Raw genomic sequence first — 21,184 nt, 5'->3', positions numbered from 1 at the left:
CATAATAATTATTTATTATGTAAATCAGGGATTTTTTTGTGAGATATATATTTTACATTCTTTCATGAATATATTTTATATAATGTGTTACCAGGTACAAATATTGATTTTGTAGTAATTTTGAACTTTTGTACTCGTTTGAATTAAATATGAAACAACGAGAAATAAAGTAACTCATGACAATCAGTATATATGACTTTGTGATAGAAACTGTTTACGTATACTGCATGACCGGCATACTCAATATGTTATAGCAAAATCGAAGGCTCAGTTTTTGCCACCTTGTTGATGAGACAAGAAGACTATTTTGATCCTATAATGTACATCAAAAGAATCTTGCGGTCGCGTTACGGTAAAACTTACTGGCTTTGAAGTTGGGCGTCGCTCCTCTTTGATCTTTAAAGGACAGGTATCAGCCTAGTGATTGGTCAGGTTTTTTTACCCGAGACCAATCAAATAGCTAGCCATGTGCCTTCAATTTTGCTACGACATATTCCTGAGGTGCAGAGAGCGAAGTGAGGGTAACCCCTGGATATCGAGGATTGGGTACAGAGAGCGAAGTGAGCGTAACCCCTGGGGTATCGAAAATACTGGAGAACCTGCTGTATGACACCAAAGCCCCATAGACAGCTTAATGCAGAACTTATATCAGGTCTATGTTGAAAGACGTTTAATTCAAAACTTAAACTGTATCTTCAGAGATTCAGCATGATCAATTATGGACACATTGTCAGATACCCACGGTTGATTTCGCTTCGGTACTCGACGTTATGGGCAGGAGACAGAAATATTTGTAAATTTTCAGATAATTCTAAAAAATAAAAAATTGAAGTTGTTAATCTATTATCAGATTTTGAAGACTCGGCTTAGATACTGTAAATGTATTATCGGTAGGTATAATCATAGATATCAACTATGTCAACTTTCTTTATTTTACAACAATTATGGAACAAGTTATTTTGACTTATATAAATCACTCTTGTTGGCCCGGATGTTAGTGCCCGTGAGGGGTCCAACTCTTAATGTGGGAGGAAACCGGAGTACCCAGAGAAATCTGACGTGATCGGGCAGGTGACCTCATACCTTTTCATGTACATTCCGGGAATCAGACCCCGCCTACCTTGGTGAAAGGCAAGTCCTATATCCACTGCGCCACACGACCACCCTACACCTCTGATACCCATCAACTGATATCCTAATATTTCTTTTTGTTAAACCGTTACATGTGACCAGGTGGAGTGTCATCAGGGAATTCTTGGGTCTGCTAATGGGCCCTATTCCCAGTGGAAACTATTTCATATGTATGACTTATTTCCAAAATTTGCAGTTTACTCCTGAAAATTCCCTTTCTAATTGGTATTTTTTTCCCCAAAACAAGACAAAATCTAAAAGGCCCCTTCCAAAATTAACAAAACAAAAAGCCCTGGTCACGCTGCTGTGTCAAAGCTGTGACGTTTAGTGAGATGGTACTTTGGTGATGTCCAGTCATCGGTGGATGCCGTCGTCATATGACCTTAAGAGTCGCACAAACATTGTAGTTCACCAGAAGGAAATTGAACAAAATGACTGGTGTCCAGCACTGAGTAGGTGGTACATTGGTAATAAATAACACAAACTTAATTTATCTTTACCATTTTCTCAATCTTTTATTTCACCCATAACATCTGCACATATTATACAAGACATACTGGTATATCACTGGCAAGCACATGTAGTACAAACTCTCAATTCACGACTAAATTTTGGTAACATTACAGTTTGACATATACATGCAATTCAACTTGTATTAATAGAATCATTTAACCCCTTTGGGTTGAGATGAAGAAAGTCTTTCAACCCAACACCCCAAGGTGAGATGGGGAAAGATTCTTAATTTGTTAAGGCTTACTGAGTGTTTGGCAACTTAACAAGAGGCCCTTTGGCCTTAACAGTCACCCGAGTTAAAGTACAATTGTAGTCAATCTCAAGACCTCTCCCTTTCTTATTTAATATAATTATGTTCAATATTCTCCACAAAACTTTCATTCTCTCCCTTTTTCTCCCTCATCTTAAATCTTCTCTTAATCCATCACAAGTTCTGTCTCCCTTTCTCATTCAATACATCTTCAATTTTCTCTCCATACAACTTTATAATCCATCTCAAGTCCTCTCTCCCTTTCTCATTCAATACATCTTCAATTTCCTCCTCAAAACGTCAGCAACTAGAACTGTCACTCACAGACTTACTTGTATACCCGATCCCTCATAAAAAATCAGAAAAGGGGAATAACTCCAATAAAAACAGTGGAACTAAAAACAATCGGCAATTGCACAAGGTACCAGTCATTTGTTCAAGTTTCTTAAACATCTACAAAGAAGATTAGCACCATATTTGCCGTAATCAGATTGCAAGACTGTAGTGTCTGATATAAACCATGCAAAGGTTAACTAAAGAGGGCCCAAATAGAGTGTGTGGGAAAGGGGGCGTTAACATCATTCAATAAGCCCCAAAAAGGGGGCGGGGCACTAATTACAGCCAATACGTTACACTGCATTCCTTTTAATGTCATATTTCATTTGTCAGAAGAAAAAATAATACATAAAACAAAATGACACATTAAAAGAAACACTTATTTCTGTCAAAGGATAAAAATTTAAGCATAAAATTGAAATCAAAGTCTAAACAAATTTTTGTTTGGAACATTTTGAGAAATCGAAATTCTAAATACCCCGATACTACATATACACAGCCCCTTTGACACGACAGCATTCCTAGGAGAGTGGAGAAAGGCAAATGCAATGAAGCGCTTCATGTTGGATTTGTATTTGTTGGAATTTATATATATTTACCATTTTTGGAATCTGTTCATCTCATGGAAAATGTTATCACTCTTAGCCTTTTATGAATGCCAACTGATTTGGTTGGGTATTATAGTGGCAACGCCATACGGTGGTAAATATACACTCATGAGAACAAAATCATAAGTAAAGATCATTAACATCTAGTAGTATATTGAGTTCTATCATGAAATGAAATAAACATTTGTCCAAAATGCTTATTATGTATCCAAGTTGATTGAAGGGTTCATTGTTATAACAAAAATATTTAAAACAGGTAAAGGTCACATGATTTGACCCAGACACTTAGTCCGCTCTGAGAATTTGCCTCTTTGTATACGTCCTAGCATAGCCTGCTTTTTATCATCTGTCCAAACTCTGATCCAAGTTGATCGAAGGTTTGTTGTTAGAACAAAAATATTTAAAACTAGTAAAGGTCACATGATTTAAACCTGGCAAAGGTTCATTGTTATAACACAAATATTTAAAACTGATTCACGTTCACTTCATGTAGCTCTGATACTAAGTCCGCTGTGAGCGTTTTCCTCTTTGTTTACGTTCGATGAAGCGTTTGAGTTCTCGGTCTTCCTCTAGACAGCTGACCTCTAAGGCCTTCGTATTACCACAGCCATTGATGGGACACCTGGAACATACCATTAATCTGTGTGTAACATTTACAAGTTCAACACTTCGTCACTTTTAAGGATCCCCGTACCACTGCTGAAGTTTGTTAACGATCCCCGTACCACTTCTGAAATTTGTTAACGATCCCTGTACCACTACTGAAATTTGTTAAGGATCCCCGTACCACTACTGAAATTTGTTAACGATCCCCGTACCACTGCTGAAATTTGTTAACGATCCCCGTACCACTGCTAAAAAATTCAACTNACTGAAAAATTTAACTATGCATTAGAAACTTGCATGACTAAAGCTTTGATAAATCATTCCTAAAAAGAAAAGCATCAAAATGTTTATGAATAATAACAATGAAATGAAGAACAAAATACAGCAAAAGTGTTGGAAGCGTGAAATTGCTACAGGGCCAGACAAGGATTCCAACCCAGGACCACCGATCATTGTACAGTCGCTCTAACCACCTGAGCTACCTGACAGTGGCAGTACCCTAGCCACATCCCTCTACACTTATATCGTAATCGAATATAGGGGAGGTTACTCTATTCATGAAAACCTAAAGTGGAATTCTCTAGTGTTTTGCCTGCAGCGGGATCCTTAACCCGTTCACCCCTAAAGTCACATTTGAACCTTACCACCAAATCAAAGACTGGGCAAGTCCAGTTTAAATATGTAGGGGTTAATGAGTTAAAGTCTAAACTTCAAGGGTACATGTATATGACACACATTTATCTCGTATTGAATTTACAATGCTGCTGTTTAATTACCTTGGACAAGAAATGTAGCAACACAGTAAGTACATGCATTGCATGGAAATAAACATTAATTTGATTTAATTATAAAACCAAAGAATCTTATACAACAAAACCAGAATTATCTCATTCAGACAGTGACTCTTGTAAATTAATTTTAAATTTGTGAAAAAACATTCAGCTGTTTGTTGACGGTTACAATTTTGAAATTAACTGACTCGGGTTTAGATAAAAATCACGTTCAACCACTACTCATAGGGAACTTATACAATTTGGTATCAATTAATGAATCTAAAGTTTCATCAAGATATCTTTAACGGTTTAAAATTTATGGCCCTGCCAAGTTGCGATTAGAAGAACCAGTACTAATACAATATGTCTCCCTTCATTAGAAGAGGACACATAATATCTTACTTGGCACGTTTCCCCTTGTTTTTGATGTGCTGCATTATGCCCTCCTTGTCATACTTGTGACCACAGACTTTGTTTTTCACAGGGTTTTTCATCTCCATTCCCGTATATGGACAGCGTGTGTTGATCTCCGGCTGTGTCATGGCAACATCATCATCGGCTGTACCTGATGACCCAGGCATGGACGGTGCTGGTGTAGACTCATCGTCTGTACAAACAAGACAAATTTACATACATTTAACTCTTTTCTGTCTTACATAGATTTTGCTAAAGTTCAGTAAAAAAAGTGCCTCTGGTGTGTTTTTGTTCTTGTCTATGGACAGGAATATCAGCATTTTTATATGGTGCTCGATAATTCTGTCTAACTGGTGCTGCAGTGGGTAAGTGGTTAAGGTGTCTGACCATATACGATCACTAGCCATCCACCACTTGGTCACGCATTCGAAGCCTACATTGGGCAGTCTCCAGGTACTGGCCGCAGGTCAGTGGGGTTTCTTCCCGGGAACTCAAAATTTCCTTCACCACCAAACCTGGCACATCCTTAAAACACCATAGCCATTAAAAGGACGTAAAGCACAAACAAACCAAACCAAGCCCTTGATCAAGACAGCATGAATTATACAACAATGCATATGATATGTCATACTCAAATAACTCAGTCATAATGTGATTCTGCATTCAAATACTGATTTGTCAAAATAGCAGACAGGAAAACCATGAGAATCAACCCCCTGTGCAACGTAGACAGAAATTTCAATCCTCGGAATCAGATTTTTGCTTCAACCTGATTCTGGACAAATATTGGGTTGAGATTTAACTGCATCATACATAAATTGTAAAAATATCAATAACATGCTAAATTTACCTTAATATACAAATTATACATTTATATGTATCAAAAAATTATATGTCAATGTGTTGAAGCAAGCGAAAACATTAATTTTGATCCAATACAAATTTATAAAATTTATGTATTTTCAACCTTGGTCTTTCATCCTTACCATGTTACAGCTGGTATGTAACCACAATTACTGGTAGAAATTGATTGTAAGTGTTTACCTGGATGCTGAATTTCTAATATCCTCTCCTTGAAGTCTTTAAACTTTTCATGGTCGTGACAAAGCAGCTCCACGTTGCCCTCTGGCAGTTCCTCTAATGTCTTATCTAGCAGGCTCTCCAAATCCAAACGCTCCCGTGACTTGGATGTCTTAAAGGGAAACAACTCTTAACTTATTCACCCCTGATTTGACAAGGAATGTCACAGTAATTAAGGTAGCATATATCCTTAAGGCAATTTGATTTTTAACTCATTCACCCTAGAAACTTCATAATGAACTATTCCAACCTTTGAGTTCAAATATGTTTTCAGAGGTGAATGGGTTAATTTTTACTTGGATAGCACAACATCTCTGTCACCTAATCTGTGTAATATCTGTTTTTGTCACCCTTTCTCTTAACTATTGATTGATTGATTGATTGATTGATAGGTTTTACGTCCGCTTCACTAACGCGTATTTCAGTTATCCAGCAGACAAATTCTTTACTATTCAAGTAAGTCTTTTTTAATAAAATAAAACAATTTAATCATTTTCTATCTATGCAGTCAAACTTCCATAAATCAAACTTAGAAAATTCAAACTTCTCGATGTGTCTCACCTTCGACAAAATCCAGATTTTTTTACTTATATGATATTACTGATAATTCCATTCATGAATCAAACTTTTAATGAGTTGAATTTTTCACTGTTTCAAACTACAACCAAGGTCTGATTATTACTTAAACGTTGAAAATCACAACTAATAATACATGTACCTGTATGAGAACATTGAGATGTCCCTGGGTCAGTTTAACATCTAAACATGCAAACTACCGTATATAAAACATATTTTTCGAATTACATTAAATCCAATATTTATATATTTCAAATTGAATATCTTGCCTTGTGTTCTGTCACTTAAAACTTACAGCGAGTCTTATGCAGTTTATACAGGATCTCCAAGAAGTTAAACATTCTTAAGACAAGGTATTGATGTTTCAAATGTTTCCCAATGGTCAAGTAAATTTTGAAGCATCAAAGTTTGACTGTATTACAATATTATAATCCCTATGCATGTAATCGTAAGACTAATATCAGACCCAAGGGGATTTCCTTCTATGTTTTCTGTTTAAGGAACTTCGAAAAAAAACACCATAATTGATCTATTGCTCCCATTGCACTGCTTGGGATCTGTGTTTTTCCTTTTCTCATTTTCCTACTCTTTCTTTTAAGCAGTGTACATGGCTAGTGAGGCATCAATCTTCATACGACCCTGGCTGTTGTGAGGCGTTAAGCCCAAAAAATCCAGCTCTATAGGAACCACAGTTTTCCATTAAAATGAATACATATTGATAACTGTAATAATATGGAAGTTATATTAATACTAAATATTAACTAATGACTGAAACTTTGAAACAGACTGTAACTTATAAACCTTAGCATAATATATTAATGTTTTAATAAGATGTCTAGATTTATGTCAAAATATATATGTAGATAATATTCCGTCTTTTCGCATTGCAGAGTTATCTGCTCTTTTTGAGCAGGTATTGATTGTTACGGCATTGGTTTGTGAGAGTAACGTCATCAATTTTTGAGAAACGAACGTAATTTTCTCACACAAACCAATGACGTAACAATCAATACCTGCTCACAAGAGAAGATAACTCTGCAATACGCAAAGACGGAATAAGTTGACAGAGGAAAGAACTCCTATATTAGATTAGTATATAGAAGTCTCACCTTTTATTTGACCTGGTCAACCCCTGCATCCTCCTCAGGGGTACTTTAATTTGAAACAGACTATAAATGTATACCTTTAAAATTACCTTTTGCATAAGATGCTTTATATTTTAAAACAAATTTTCAGATTGAAGCCCTCATATATGTAAAGTATTCTGAGAGAAGAGAGAACTCACCTTTTGTTTGACCTGGTTGACTGCTTCTAGGAATCTGTGTAGATCTGACTCCATCTTGATATAACTTTTCATTACGGACTCAAGCTCCGACACTCCAGCCTCATTTTCTTGATTACACACAAAATCACACTGTATTACATTAAATTTCATATGCTTTTTTTGGTACTGTATTACATGTATACTAAAAAAAGAATTGTATATATTTTATTCATATCCCAATTAGAATGTGTGTTTCAAATTGTCCTCAATTTTTTTTCAATCAGAAAATGATTTCTTTGTCCAATTTTGAGCCAAAATTCGGTCCCGTTCTCCATGGGAAATAGTGTTTAAATTATCCTTTTGTCCAAGTTCGCAAATCATTAGTACAAAAAGAAAACAACAGAGAAAAGACTTTTCAGATAACTAAATCATTTAAGTAAAACAGGATCTAGAACTATAGCCTTTCAAACGGTATATATTTATATATAGACATAAGTTAATCTTTGGACTTTTGATAGGACGAGTAACACTTCAATTAAATTTCAAATTACTGACAATTAGGATGCACACAACATATTAGCAGGCCGGTTTAATTAAAACCTGATAATATGGCTAAGTAAAATAATTTCAAATTTCTCACACCTAAGGCTTAAAAAAAGAATACATGTGTTTCCGCTAACCCGACCGACCCAATGTTTTTGTGCCTACCCTGAAGATTTTGGCCATTTTCAAGGAAGGACTATTAAAGTCAGGTTTCTATCTCTATATAGCCTTAGTAAAAACTATTTAAAAATAAAAAGAATTTCCGACCTACCTACCCTATTTTTTTCTGGCATGTTAGCGGAAACACAGGTATTATTTGTTTAGGCTTAAAGACACGTTGTTCAAACCAAATACCTTTATCATTTTCCACCAAGTCTTGTACAACATCTATCGTTGTTTCCATACCAACGTCAATATACTCCTCAACGGTTTTCATCGACTTTATTGCTTGGTCAACGACACCAAAATGTGTGGCTCCCGAAGACATGGCTAGGTAGAGTGTTTGGTTCTTTATTCACAAAACAATCCTGTAATATCAAATCTTAAAATTAATTATAAGGACAGTCAACCCTTCACGTAATAAACAATTATGATTTTTTGTTTTGCTGTAGTTTCGTAGTTTCTGAAATTGTGCATTTATTAGCAATTGGAGAAGGGCTACCTGCAGTGTTTCCTTCAGAGTAGGAAATTATGTACAATTGTGGTACATAACACCAATCAGTTCTTTTCAAACCTGGAACAAACACTGGGCACTAAATCTAGTTAACAAATATATCGCTGATCCATAATATGCAAGAAAAATAATTCTTGAAATCAGAGACCTTTGAGGGAGATTCTGCAAGCTCAAAACTAAAAGCATTGTTCTTTCATGGAAGTCATTAGATCACAAAATATAGAAGCTAGGATTTAGCAAAATCACTGATTGTAAAAATATCAAGAGTTGCAGCTGTAGCTCGAGTTTCCTCTGGCCCTAACACCAGACTGTCAGAGAATTCCACGTTTACATATAGCAGTGCACTTTGGCCCCACACTAGACATATATATGTCAAAAAGTCTGGTGTTAGGGCCAGAGGAAACTTGGGCTAGAGTTACTGGGGTACATAATTGGGAGTCTTCCACCAAAATCAGCTTATTTGGTATATTTGGTATATTTGCAGAGTTTTTACAACAGACTGTTCCAACATAAATTAGGAAAATATAGCATTATTTTTATTGAAAATGGGAAGAATTTGCTCATTCTTTCTTCATTTTGGGAAAATAAAGCATTTATTCAGTTAGGGGAGGCAGGCTGTATTTGGCTGTTAAACTAGGCAAACAAGAGCACTGATGTGATCTTAATTACATACTTTTTATTCATGTGATCATGAGAATATATTTGAGTGGAAATGAATCAATTATTCAGGTATGATTTGCATAAAGTCTTAGTTAGTTATTATCTTTATAATTAGTGTGATCATGTTACCTTGTTATATTTCAACTTTTCCACTTATCTTTTACATAAGAAATGCCAATATTCTTTACCACTAAACATGTATTCATAGTCTGACAAAACTTTAAAAATACAATATTTTTTAGAGCTGGAAAAAATCACAAATTATTCTATAATATACTTTACATTTTAAACCTCTTCCAGTGTGTAAATGATCAAATACAGATGAGGGCACTATACATGTGTGAAGTTGTTGTTTTATGATATGTAACATCCAACTGGTTGGACACATTCATATGTAGCTGCCATAACGTAGCTGTGGACGACGGACGAACGAATTCTGATAGAGCAGAGAATAGGCAGGGTATGAATATTCGTTCTAATTCATATGTACAGAATAATTGCATAACTGAAATGGGGAATAAAGTAAAAAGAAAACATATTAAGGTCTTTGAAACATTATGAACTAGCTAGTCCGCTCAAACTGACCATAATCGCAGGCTCAATAATTCTTCATGATCGGTCGCCTGTTTAACAGCGACCGATCAGATTTTTTTAGCCTGCGATTATGGTCAGTTTTAGCGGACTAATTATGAACATATATAAGGGTGTCATTCTTGCAACATAATCCTATTGCTGAATTGCTGATGTGGCATCGTTGAAAGCTAGTTCAAGCTTGTGGTGATGCATCATTATTATTTCGTTCACTCGCGACTTACTTTTCCGGTTTCGCACTTATTATTTCCTTAATCATAATAGTGTAGCGATGTCTATAGTAATAATGGGATTTAAAATTTTAAAAACAATTCCACTTGTTTGTTCACATACATGTAGATAGAAGGGTTGAGCCCCTTCCGTTGTGGAGTTTGCATAAAAAACACCCCAAACACCATATGTTTTTAGTTGAGTCACTTGATGTAAAGTATGGTATTGGAATGGTAGATCCAGTCTTAATACCAAAATGAGGGGTTAAATTTCCTCGGGTGATTTCTCCAGAACTTATTTAGTCTTTCCTTGAAGCAGTTTAGGCTCGGTATTGAGACCACTCCCTCAGGCAACGAGTTCCACGGTTTAGTGATGCGGTTGCTAAAGAAGTTTCCTGTGAGAGTTTTTTGTAGCGCCTTTTAAACAGCTTCTTGGAGTGTCCCCTTGTAGATCTGTATTCGCAGTGTAGGAATAGTTTATCCTTATAAAGTTTGTTGATGTTATTAAGGATTCTGTACATTTTGACCATGTCTGCTCTCTCTCTCTCTCCTGTATTCTAGGGTTGGTAGATCAAGACCGAGTATTCTTAAACGTTCAGCGTATGATTTGTTAGTAAGTGTTGGTACTCTTTTCGTTGCTCTTCGCTGGACTTTTTCAATTGTAATTTTGTCCTTGGTATACAGGGGCGACCATATCGTTGAAGCGTATTTGAGGTGGGGCCGTATAAGAGCTTTGTAGAGTGTTACAAATATGGTTGGGCTCATATATGTAAAACTTCTGAATACTATTCCTGCAATTTGGTTTGCTTTGCTGGTCGCTTTTTTGGACGTTTATGGAAAAATTTAGTTTTTCGTCGATGTGAACTCCCGGATCTTTTTCACTATTCACCTTACTGTACTGATCAGTAGTGATTTCGATGATTCACCTCAGTGATTTCGTATTATAAATAATACAATCAGGTAATTTTGCATATATTTGTGCACAAAAACTGAATGATGCTTATGTCTATTTTTTGTCAAAATTCCTTGGATAAATTGTCTCACTTCTCAGATAAAAACAACATCATCAACAAATAGGTTTACTAATTATAAATAGTAACATTCTTGTGATATACGATTACAAAACTGCTTATTTTGAAAGAAAATTTTAACCATTATCACATCACATTCATTTCTTATTAACTCTTTTGGTCATCTTTGTTTACAAGAATGGCCTTAAGATAAAATCATTCTGCTAATTGTCCGTTAAACCATAACATACAAACCTTCTTTATCCTTCTTGTTACTTTCAGGTTTGACATCGGTAACTCCCGCCTTTCTGTCAAAGATTTCCGTACATGGGAAGTAACTCGTCATCTCACCTTTTTGTTAGTGTTTATCAGCACGGTTATCAACCCCAGCGTTAATTTACAACCAAGGATGTATAAAACCAGAAGTGTTAATCTTAAACCATACATGTTAGTATATAAGGGAAAAGAAAAACAAAAAGAGCACAATTAAATTGTCTTAAAATTTAAATATTTTGTAAGTATTCCCCCAATTACAACAGAGACATATAAAGTTGTAGACCGGGGCAAGCTCGGACCCGGGGTAAGTTTGGCCATCCCTGATATTTTTGTCCTTGAGCAAATAAATGCATTACTTTGATCATTTTTGTAGTTTAGTTGGCTGGGCGGGACATTCACACGAAAAAAGGCGAGAAAACTCAATTTTAAACAACTAAAAGAGAGAAAGTCACTTTAGGGAGGATAGAAATAAAATCATGACCTCACTTGTAAAATTGAAGGCACTCGGCTAGCTATTTGATTGGTCTCAGGTACGACCTTGACCAATCGTTAATATAAGCTGATACCTGTCCTTTGAACATTACAGAGGATTCAGCGACACCCGTTCGCAAAGCCAGTCACTTTTATCGTCGGTTTCGCGACAGCGAGATTCCTTTGTTGGTATACATCAAAGGATCAAACTAGTTTCCGTATCTGAACCACAAGGTGGCGAACACTCAAGCCTTCAATTTTGCAATGACATATTCCAGGGGTGCAGAGAGTGAAAGGGAGCATAGCCCTAGATATCGAGGATGATTCTCTGTATCCTTGAGGACGTTAACTCTCTTACAAATCAGTTACATGTAATACGCGTGTCCATAAGATAAATAGATCCATTTCACATATAGACCCTGTACGTAGAATTGTAACATAATCGAAAAAAAAATCTATTCATAAAATATTATAGTGTGTGTATTTTTTTTAAATAAAATCATAAAAGCGTTGGTTTTCTCCGGGTATTCCTGTTTCCTCCCACAATAAGACACCCGCGCACTAACATCCGGGCCATCAAGAGTGAATTGTTGTGATATTAGTTAGTTAATTAGTTGACAGGTATTTCTTCCACCCTTCACATGTGCGTCTCATGTTAAAGCCGAAAAAGATCAGCTTAAAATTGAAATTGGAAGTTCATTGCATTACAAGGTTTACGTTTTATTGAAAACACTGTTTATCGATATAAGAATGTTTCCTTGGCTCTTCGGAAGTGGAAAAAAATCGGCGAGGAGATGTGGCCTCATTTGCATACGACATTTTCGAACGTTTGTCAGACTACAAAAAAGACCGGTTCATGAATGAAATATATCACCGTTTTTTCAGGTATGGGTTTATTTTGAGCAAGATAAAAAGTGCATTAAGCAAAACTGCATATTTATGCGTGTTTTTTAATCGGTGATTATTTCTTATGTTTTCCGGACGAACTGCCGGTAATTTTTGTGTCAGTTTACAGACGATGGCCAAACATCTAAAATATCCTTGTGTTGTGTCCAGCATGTCACGTAGTTACGAGATATAGCTTGATAAAATGGCTGCGCGGAAATACATAACGCGCGGTAACTGGTGACTAGATAGTTGATAAAGAAATTTCAGGGATGAATGAGTTGATACGTTAGAGTTCAATTTCAATAATTTTCTAACGACTGGAAATATATATTGAAGAAATGTAGGCCCTATAATAAAGAATGAAAATGGAAAATATGGACAAATTCATAAAAAGGATGAGATGGGATAGAATATCTACATATTTAATTTCTCTGTAGAAATCGGTGATATGAGGCATAGTGAGAAGGAAGGGAGATAACCGATATAGGGTAGCTCATTTTCAAGACCGTGCCGATAGTCACTGTGTATTTGAGCAGCTGACAAGATGGCGAAGGTGACACACTTGCCGGCAAACTTAACCTTTATTATATGTTGACATGTTCTGATTGTGCTTTGGATATTGTTCATCTCTAACTTAAATAATTCTGCATCTTACATTTTTTTTATCCCTTTATTGAATGTTCTTTGGCGGACAAGTATCTCAATAATGAATATGATTCAGTCCGAAATTACATCATTGGCAGCTTGTGCTGGCTTCAAATTCAATCATTGTCAACCATACTCGTGCATTATGGCAAATATAAGATAATTGGACTTCTTTACATAAAAGACACAGCAATCATTGTTTTCACAAATTGATGTTCCAAGACGAAAATCAATGCCACCGTAAGGTCGCCCCCCCNCCAATAATAATAACTTGGCCACATTGAATTTTAACCTTGGTAAGTAATATTTAAGAAACTCTATTGAAAATATGATCTTTTTCCTTCCAGGTTGAAGCAAGATCGGAGAGTAAAGGCATTCCAATATCACAGGTAACTCGATCTTGAAATAAAGTGTAACGGGAAAGAAAAATGCATTGCCAGACCGGGATTCGAACCCTGCATCTACGAATTTTAGACAGGTGCTCTATCCAATTGAGCTACCTGCTCACCAGTGTCAGACCCAGTCCAGTTTCACTTCGAAAAGCTTGTGATGGCTCACATTAAATTCAGATTATCTTATTCCTTGCTGACATGTTACAAATTATGTACATTAATTATAATGTCACATTTGAAAGCATGCAAAATGATGAATGATCTGATATAGAAATATTACCATGTAAATTTGAAGGAATTTTGATGCTAATAAAAAGTGTAAGAGCGATACCTCTAGCACAAATTTATTTAAAGGGTAGCATTTAACCTTAGAATTGTTTTAATTAAGTTCCATATATGGCATCACATATACCCAGTGTGAGCTGGCACAATCTAGCCACTGACCATCCCAATGTTGCTGAGATAGTAAGCCTGTCCAAGGGTTATACCACATCACTGGAAAACATAGCTTGTCTATGAGGGGGTATTTTTCTGTCATTTTCCATGCCTGCTACACTTTACTTCCCTCGTTGGTCCTCCTGTGTACAAATGCACCTTCCCTATAGCCACCGGAAACAGACCTTACTAGATAGTAGATACCCTAAGATCCCACCGCTGTCACCAGATGTATCATGTGAGGGGGCACAAAACGAGCCACTAACCACACTCAAGTTGCTTACTTGTTAAGCAAGTCCCATTATACTGCATAGCTGGAAAAGAAAGCTTGTTAGGTAGGCAATGTTTTCCCCTCATGTTCCTTGGTTGATAAGCTAGTAAAAGACAGTTACAGATGATACTTAAGTCCAGAAGTGGCTAAATAATTTAAGCAATCATATTCATGAGCAACATTGAATAGTGTCCATTGTACTGTAGCGCAAAATAGATTAATTTTTGAAATGTTTGTGTTTGTATTTATTTCTTTTTTATTTTTAGTTGCCGATTTATAGTAATCCTAAACCAAAGATATATGAGGAAGTTGATGATGCCGGTGCAATCACAACAACACTGAGGCGATGGGTGTCGCCAATCACCCATGCTATGGTTCCAGGGCTCACTTACGTCAGGGTAAGTAGTTCTTTTAAAAGTCAATGTTAACTTATTTAACCCCTGAAATTTCGTAATGAACTATTCCAACCTTTGGATTGGAAGAGTTCAAATGTGTATTCAGGGGTGAATGAGTTAATGTTATTTAAGTTTTTATTCATCTGTAAAAAAAGATTTTCCTTCAAATTTGCAGGTAAATGTTATTTTTTGGCAAAAGTTCAAGGGTCCATTTAACTAAAGTTCATGATCAGTGAATTTTTCAAAACAGAAAAAATAAAATACACTGAAAACCCAAAAAATAAAGTGACCTGTTTTGGACTTAATTAATTCTTTTTATTTCTTGAAATAGGTGAGCTATGCTGTTGTTCAGAGCTGTAGTTTTATTAAGAATTTCATTATTTTTGTTCATATAATTTAGGTTCTATGTTAAGTTAATGTTTTGAACAACCACGCCTGGGAGTTTGTCAATCTAATTTGCATCATTTCTACTTAAAGGATGCCAGTTCATCAAGGCATTAACATTACATAGATTTATATACAGTTCTGTACTGGGTACCTCCATTTTATGTATATCATAAATGATCAGTTGTGAGTTATGAGACCATGAATCTGGACTGAAAATCATGACATCATAATCAGAATTTCGGAAATAGCTAGCAGATATTTGTTGTAGGCTGTTCCATTTATTGAAAATCTACATCAGACTGGAAGAAGAAATAGGAAATCTTAATATCAGGTGGTAATTGATACTAATTATTTTCATTAATTTGTTTACATTATTTGCAGGCTGGAAGACAGCGTGCTACTGAAATAGGACAGACAGGATATGCACACACAATGAGTAATTTTTTCTTTCGTATAATTCACTTTTGTTCCTATACATGTCTCGTTGATCTAGGCTGGTGCTATATAGGGTTGGGCAATTTTATTGAAAAAGTCATATATAATATATATTTTGAGGTTTAATAACATCATAATTTGTTTGCAATTTGGTTTTAAAAAATCACTACATGCATATTGAAAAAAGTTTTCATACTTTTATATTTAATAGGGTCTAATTGAACCGTTTTCAAATAATTTGGCATGATTAATGCTTACAAATTAACTTCTGTTCAATATATACAAGTCATTAATGCCCGAAAACTAATGAAGAAATGTGTTTCAGCACTTGGTCGTCTTGACCAGTTGTCATCTACTGCGTCACATTGAATATGCTAAAACCTGCATAGGTATTTATAGCATGGGGACAAATCCAACTTCAAAAGCCACCTATGGGCAATGTATTTTATTTGAAGTTTTGAACATAAAATTTCACAATAAATACATGGCTTTGATGGGAAAATCTTCTTTAGAATTTATGTGGGTTGTTATTAACTCATTCAACCCTGAAGACGCATTTGAACTTCTCCAATTCAAAGGTTGGAATAGTTTATTATGAAATTCCAGGGGTGAATGAGTTAACACACTATATATGTATCATACCTGGTATGTATTAACACTTCCATGAAGTGGTATTTGTTTTATTCCTTCAGCATCCGTTGAGATGATCAAAGATGATCCTTATGGTCCCGCGTCCATAGCTGGAGGAGCTGCTAGTGGAGTACTTCTTGGCATTAGAGGTAGCTAGACCATCATTGTCAGGCGCGTAGCTAGTCCCTTTACCATGTGTAAGCCCCGACATGGGGTTGCCGAAGGCAGCCCCCCCCCACTCCCCCCCGAAGCGCGAGCAGGGGGAGGGTACGGGAGTGGGTCTTCCCCCTCCCGTAAGGGGGGTCTGGGGGTTCTCCCCCATGAAAATTTTGTTTTCTAGAACGTCTCAGGAGCCATTTCCCACGTCCTGATGTCTGAGATAATGATATGTTGTAATTTATAATATAGTTTTAAAACAGGGGCCGGACTTACCCCGGTCTCCCCTACACATGTATAATACATTTGTAGGGGGGACCAGGGCAAACATGGCCCCTTTTCTTTTTTCAAGACGTTATGGAAGGCATGTACTATACTGTTGAAATGCATATTTATATATGTCATTTAGAAAAGAAATGTATTGTCTTTCATAAACTAATAACCAAATCGTAAACAAGACCATATTTTGGGAACTATTGGACTTTTAAGGTCGAGAGAGTTGGGGGCCGGACGAGCCCCGCCCTGAGGTAAATCCGGCCCCTCCCAGGGCAAGTATGGCATGAAGGATAGAGAAGACAATTTACAATTCTGTTGGAAAATAAGTCCAGAACAAATCAGTGAATACAAAGAAAAAAATACTTAATTTTTGTGAAGTAAAAATATGATTTTTGTGGTCAATTGGGTGACGTTATCAATAGTGACGTCACTTGGCACAATACCAGTTGCATTCGGGGTGGCCGAATGTGCCCCGGCAAAAGGGGCCGAACGTGCCCCAAATTGATATTTTCATAAAAAAAACACATTGATTGTCTGTGTCCACTGTGCCATACTCGGAGTCGTTTGCGCCAGGCGTGAGTTTCTCAATTTTCTTAATCGAGCAGTTTAGTTCCGCCTGGAACTGTCAATTAATGCAATGGACATTTCTAAACTTCATACATTTTTGTACTAACTATTAACACTGTATCATATCTGAGGAATTACATATGTATACTATATATTCAAAACTTAAACTCCACTTTATAGTATCAGCAAGAAAAAATAATGTCATGAAAACCTATACTTGTCAAAATCATGTGCAAGCCCGGGCTTATTGGCTTACATGGTAGCTACACGCCTGATTGTATTATGACACCATGCTACATCATGTTATGGCTGCATTAGAAGTAGCTAGACCATCATTGTATTATGACAACATGCTACATAATGTTATGTTATGCTAAAAAAAAAGCATTACAAATTATCTCCACTGAAAGGCAGCTTTCTTCTTCATGGTAAATCTCTTAGTCTACCCAGCTGTACAAAGAGACACCACCATTTCTTTGTAAACAACGTTTTAATGACTGGTGTCCTAGGAAAACTCCTCTTTGTTGTCCTTGTAATCTTTTTAAACAAATATAGACCAGCAAAGCTAGGGAAGTACAGGCAATATCTTTTCAAGTGCCACTTAGTGCGAATTAACGATTAGGTCTTGTGTGATGTTTTCCCTACATAATTAATTACTTTGGTGAATGTGTTTATTTAGTAAACCTTCATTAGTGACCTTCCTGTTTGGTGCCACGAGTCTAGTACTAGGCCTCCTCAGATGACGCAATATGTAAAGAAATATCTCGTCAGAAAGCTACGTTATTGCAGCTTCTGGAAAAATCTTTATTTAAAAAAAACACTTTTTTTCACCCAAAAAGTACCTTCACACTATACACGAGTGTGCACAATACGCAACTATTAACGGTACATGTAAAGCGTAGAAATGAAAAAAATAAAAAATTTGGGGCTGAACTCACTCATGTTGCATTCCAATGTGAACATTGAAAATACAAAACTTCAATTTACATTGGCTTTAAATGATTATAAGAATTTGTAACTCCATTTTCGTGGTGAAATGTTCTTGTTGGAGGTAATAAAAGTATGTCTTTGTGCACAGGTGGAAAAATAATAAAAGCAGTCCTGGCCGTGAGCGGAGCTGCTGTAGGTGGCTATGTCTACTACTGGGAACCATATAAAGCATCAGCCAAGGTCTTCAATAACATAAGTAAGTTGTTACAATAATTTGCGTACTTAGTGATTTTCGTCTGGGGAGATGAAAGTGACCAAAGACAACAGTTTATAAACTATTTATAAGTGGTGGCTGCTAAAGCAGGTTTGACTAGTAATGACTAGTAATGAAGGACTTAATTATACTTTTAATCAGTTAATATTTGTGAAGTGGAACTGGACTGGGTCTTCTGCCAGTGACCAGTGAGCTCAAATGGTTATACATGTAGTATACATCTAAAGTTTGGAGGTCCTTGGTTAAAACCCAGGTCTGGCCATGCATTATACCTCTCCTGTTATATTGCACATGTGGAATAAAGCACAATATTGTTTTAAGATTGAGATCATCCATGTTTTTAAAAAATGAAGTTAAGTTATTATTTTTTCTGATATTCTTAAATTAAGTATTTTATTGAAGGGATCAAATTCAAATAATTATCATTTCTAACACAGTTGCCATATTGTTGTGATTAATAGAAGTTAACAAAAAGTATCTTTTATAGGTTGTTGGTTGTATAGGGTTTAGTGTCCTTTCAAAATCTAAGGTCATATAAGGACGTATATTCTGTAGGAAACAGTATCAAGGAGAATTCACTGTCCATAAGCTTGCTGCTGTCTCATATTGGTCTTATCTATCAGGGCCCAGTTGTTCAAAAGATAGTTAGCTTAATCACTGTTTAACGACATTTTGCAACCTTTAATAATTTCGTCAATATACAAGGTAAAAACTTGTAATTTTACAAGTACATTGACTCTACTAAATACTTGATATCTGGAAAGTTGTAACTCGGTTAATAGTTGTGTTTTAAAGATACACAGATTAAGCTAATCGCCCTTTGAACAACTGGGCCCAGAAGTAATTTTAGTATCTCTCAGTAAATAAACATAGCCTTTCCCATGAAATGTATCTATCTTGGGATCCATGTTACAGTTCTTTTTTTTTGTTTCTTTACAGAAGAACAAGTTGAAGGCTACATATATCCCAGTGAAAAGGTAAGTTTTTGTAACATTAGGGAAGACAGCAGAGTTTTCAGTAGACCCTTAAGAATATTTTAGTTTTCACTTCCAGAAAGGAACTTTTACACTTAGTTGAAAGGTCCTGTCAATATGTATACTGATGTCGATATGTATACTGGGAAACTTTTGCCCAGTCACATTTGATTATAATAAATATAAATATTGTCGACTAATACACGCTGTAATGCTAATGAGGGTGAAAAAAATTGAACATGAAACTGCAGCAAAAATGTCCCAGTAAACAGTATAGTTAATTCATGCCCTTTCAGTCAATAGTCAAAACTGTTTTCCCCCCCGAGGTGTTAGGACCAACCTGGTGAACTATTTCCCAAGGCCTACAGGGATAACAGTTTTGGCTATTGACTGAAAGGGCATGAATTAGCTGTTGTGTTACTTAAAATTATCTGTATGGACTACATTTGTATACACCTACAGGAGCAAGGCACAGACTAACTCCCACCCCCTATATGCTTATATAGATACTCTATAACTATATAGGGTTAGTCTGTGTTTTGTTCATTGAACTTGGAGAGAGCTTATTTAGATAAAGTAAGTTTGTAAAGATTTTAACATAAAATATTAAAAGATTTGTTTGATTTAATTTCAGAAAGAAACGCCAGAAAAACCAGCCCTGACAGAAAAAACGACAGACAGCTAAAACATTTCGATATTATTGTCCTTTTTTTCTCTATCTTATGTATTAAATGCCTCGTACAGTTTGTATTGTTTTATAATTATTTATTTCCATTCAATTCAATACACCGGTGGACATACTCATTCACCCCTGAACACACATTTGAACTCTTCCAATTCAAAGGTTGGAATAGTTCATTATGAAACTTCAAGGGTGAAAAAGTTAATTGCCAAGGAATCCTTGTGATGAATAAACTTAAAATAAGTTTCAGGTGAAAGAATTTAATACATTAAAACATGTTTAAAACTAACATCCGTGAAGCGCTATAAACTGTCTTTGGCAAGCCTTGTTGTGAATTTGATTATAAAAAGAATGTAATACCATAAAGCATGTTTAGAACAAACTTCCATAACATGCTAACTGATTTTGACCGACCTCAATATATATTTTACTTTTAAAACTTCCCAATAAACAGTTGTTTGGATATTTATGAAAACATGTTTTGCAGCATTGTATAGCAGGAACTTTTAACTGTAATTGAAACTTTTGCCTTTTTTTATCTTTTGTAATGAGAGCAAATCTATCATGAAAACAAATATTTGTATACAGTATATTTTATCAACAATAATTTCATGTGAAGGGTGAAATTCACATTGAGCAAAAACTGATTTTAATGGTCAATTGGGTGGAGGTTTCACAGTACCGTATTCGCCATAATTTGTGCCTAGAGCACTTAAACAATAAGCTTAAATGGGGGTACGTATTAGGATAATAAAATGTGAACTATGATAGAATCAGTTAACAGTAACATCACCTACTGCTACTGTATGACAGAAGGACATTATAAGCATTCTAGTATCCAGTGTGGCTGAAGGTTTGGAAAT

The 21,184-nt window shown here is 35.7% G+C and overlaps 2 protein-coding genes across 2 annotated transcripts; one reads left to right on the top strand and one right to left on the bottom strand.

Moving 5' to 3' along the window:
* Positions 1–1,620: 1,620 nt before the first annotated feature.
* Positions 1,621–11,560, bottom strand: LOC110450931 (E3 SUMO-protein ligase NSE2-like). The gene is made up of 6 exons (XM_021498745.1): positions 11,493–11,560; positions 8,449–8,621; positions 7,573–7,679; positions 5,676–5,823; positions 4,620–4,824; positions 1,621–3,460 (listed from the first exon to the last, which is right to left on the bottom strand). Exons 2-6 carry the CDS (start codon positions 8,579–8,581, stop codon positions 3,340–3,342), a joined length of 714 nt encoding a protein of 237 aa, XP_021354420.1. The 5' UTR covers positions 8,582–8,621; positions 11,493–11,560; the 3' UTR covers positions 1,621–3,339.
* A 1,799-nt stretch (positions 11,561–13,359) lies between these two features.
* LOC110450929 lies at positions 13,360–20,385 on the top strand. The gene is made up of 8 exons (XM_021498742.1): positions 13,360–13,425; positions 13,865–13,906; positions 14,882–15,013; positions 15,779–15,833; positions 16,525–16,611; positions 18,540–18,647; positions 19,605–19,642; positions 20,274–20,385. The coding sequence occupies exons 1-8, from the start codon at positions 13,417–13,419 to the stop codon at positions 20,322–20,324; spliced, it is 522 nt and encodes a 173-aa protein (XP_021354417.1). The 5' UTR covers positions 13,360–13,416; the 3' UTR covers positions 20,325–20,385.
* The last annotated feature ends 799 nt before the right edge of the window (positions 20,386–21,184 follow it).

This window comes from Mizuhopecten yessoensis, unplaced genomic scaffold (genome assembly GCF_002113885.1).
Source record: "Mizuhopecten yessoensis strain PY_sf001 unplaced genomic scaffold, ASM211388v2 scaffold5547, whole genome shotgun sequence".
NCBI lineage: Eukaryota > Metazoa > Mollusca > Bivalvia > Pectinida > Pectinidae > Mizuhopecten > Mizuhopecten yessoensis.
This window is presented reverse-complemented; position numbering and strand designations above follow the sequence as displayed.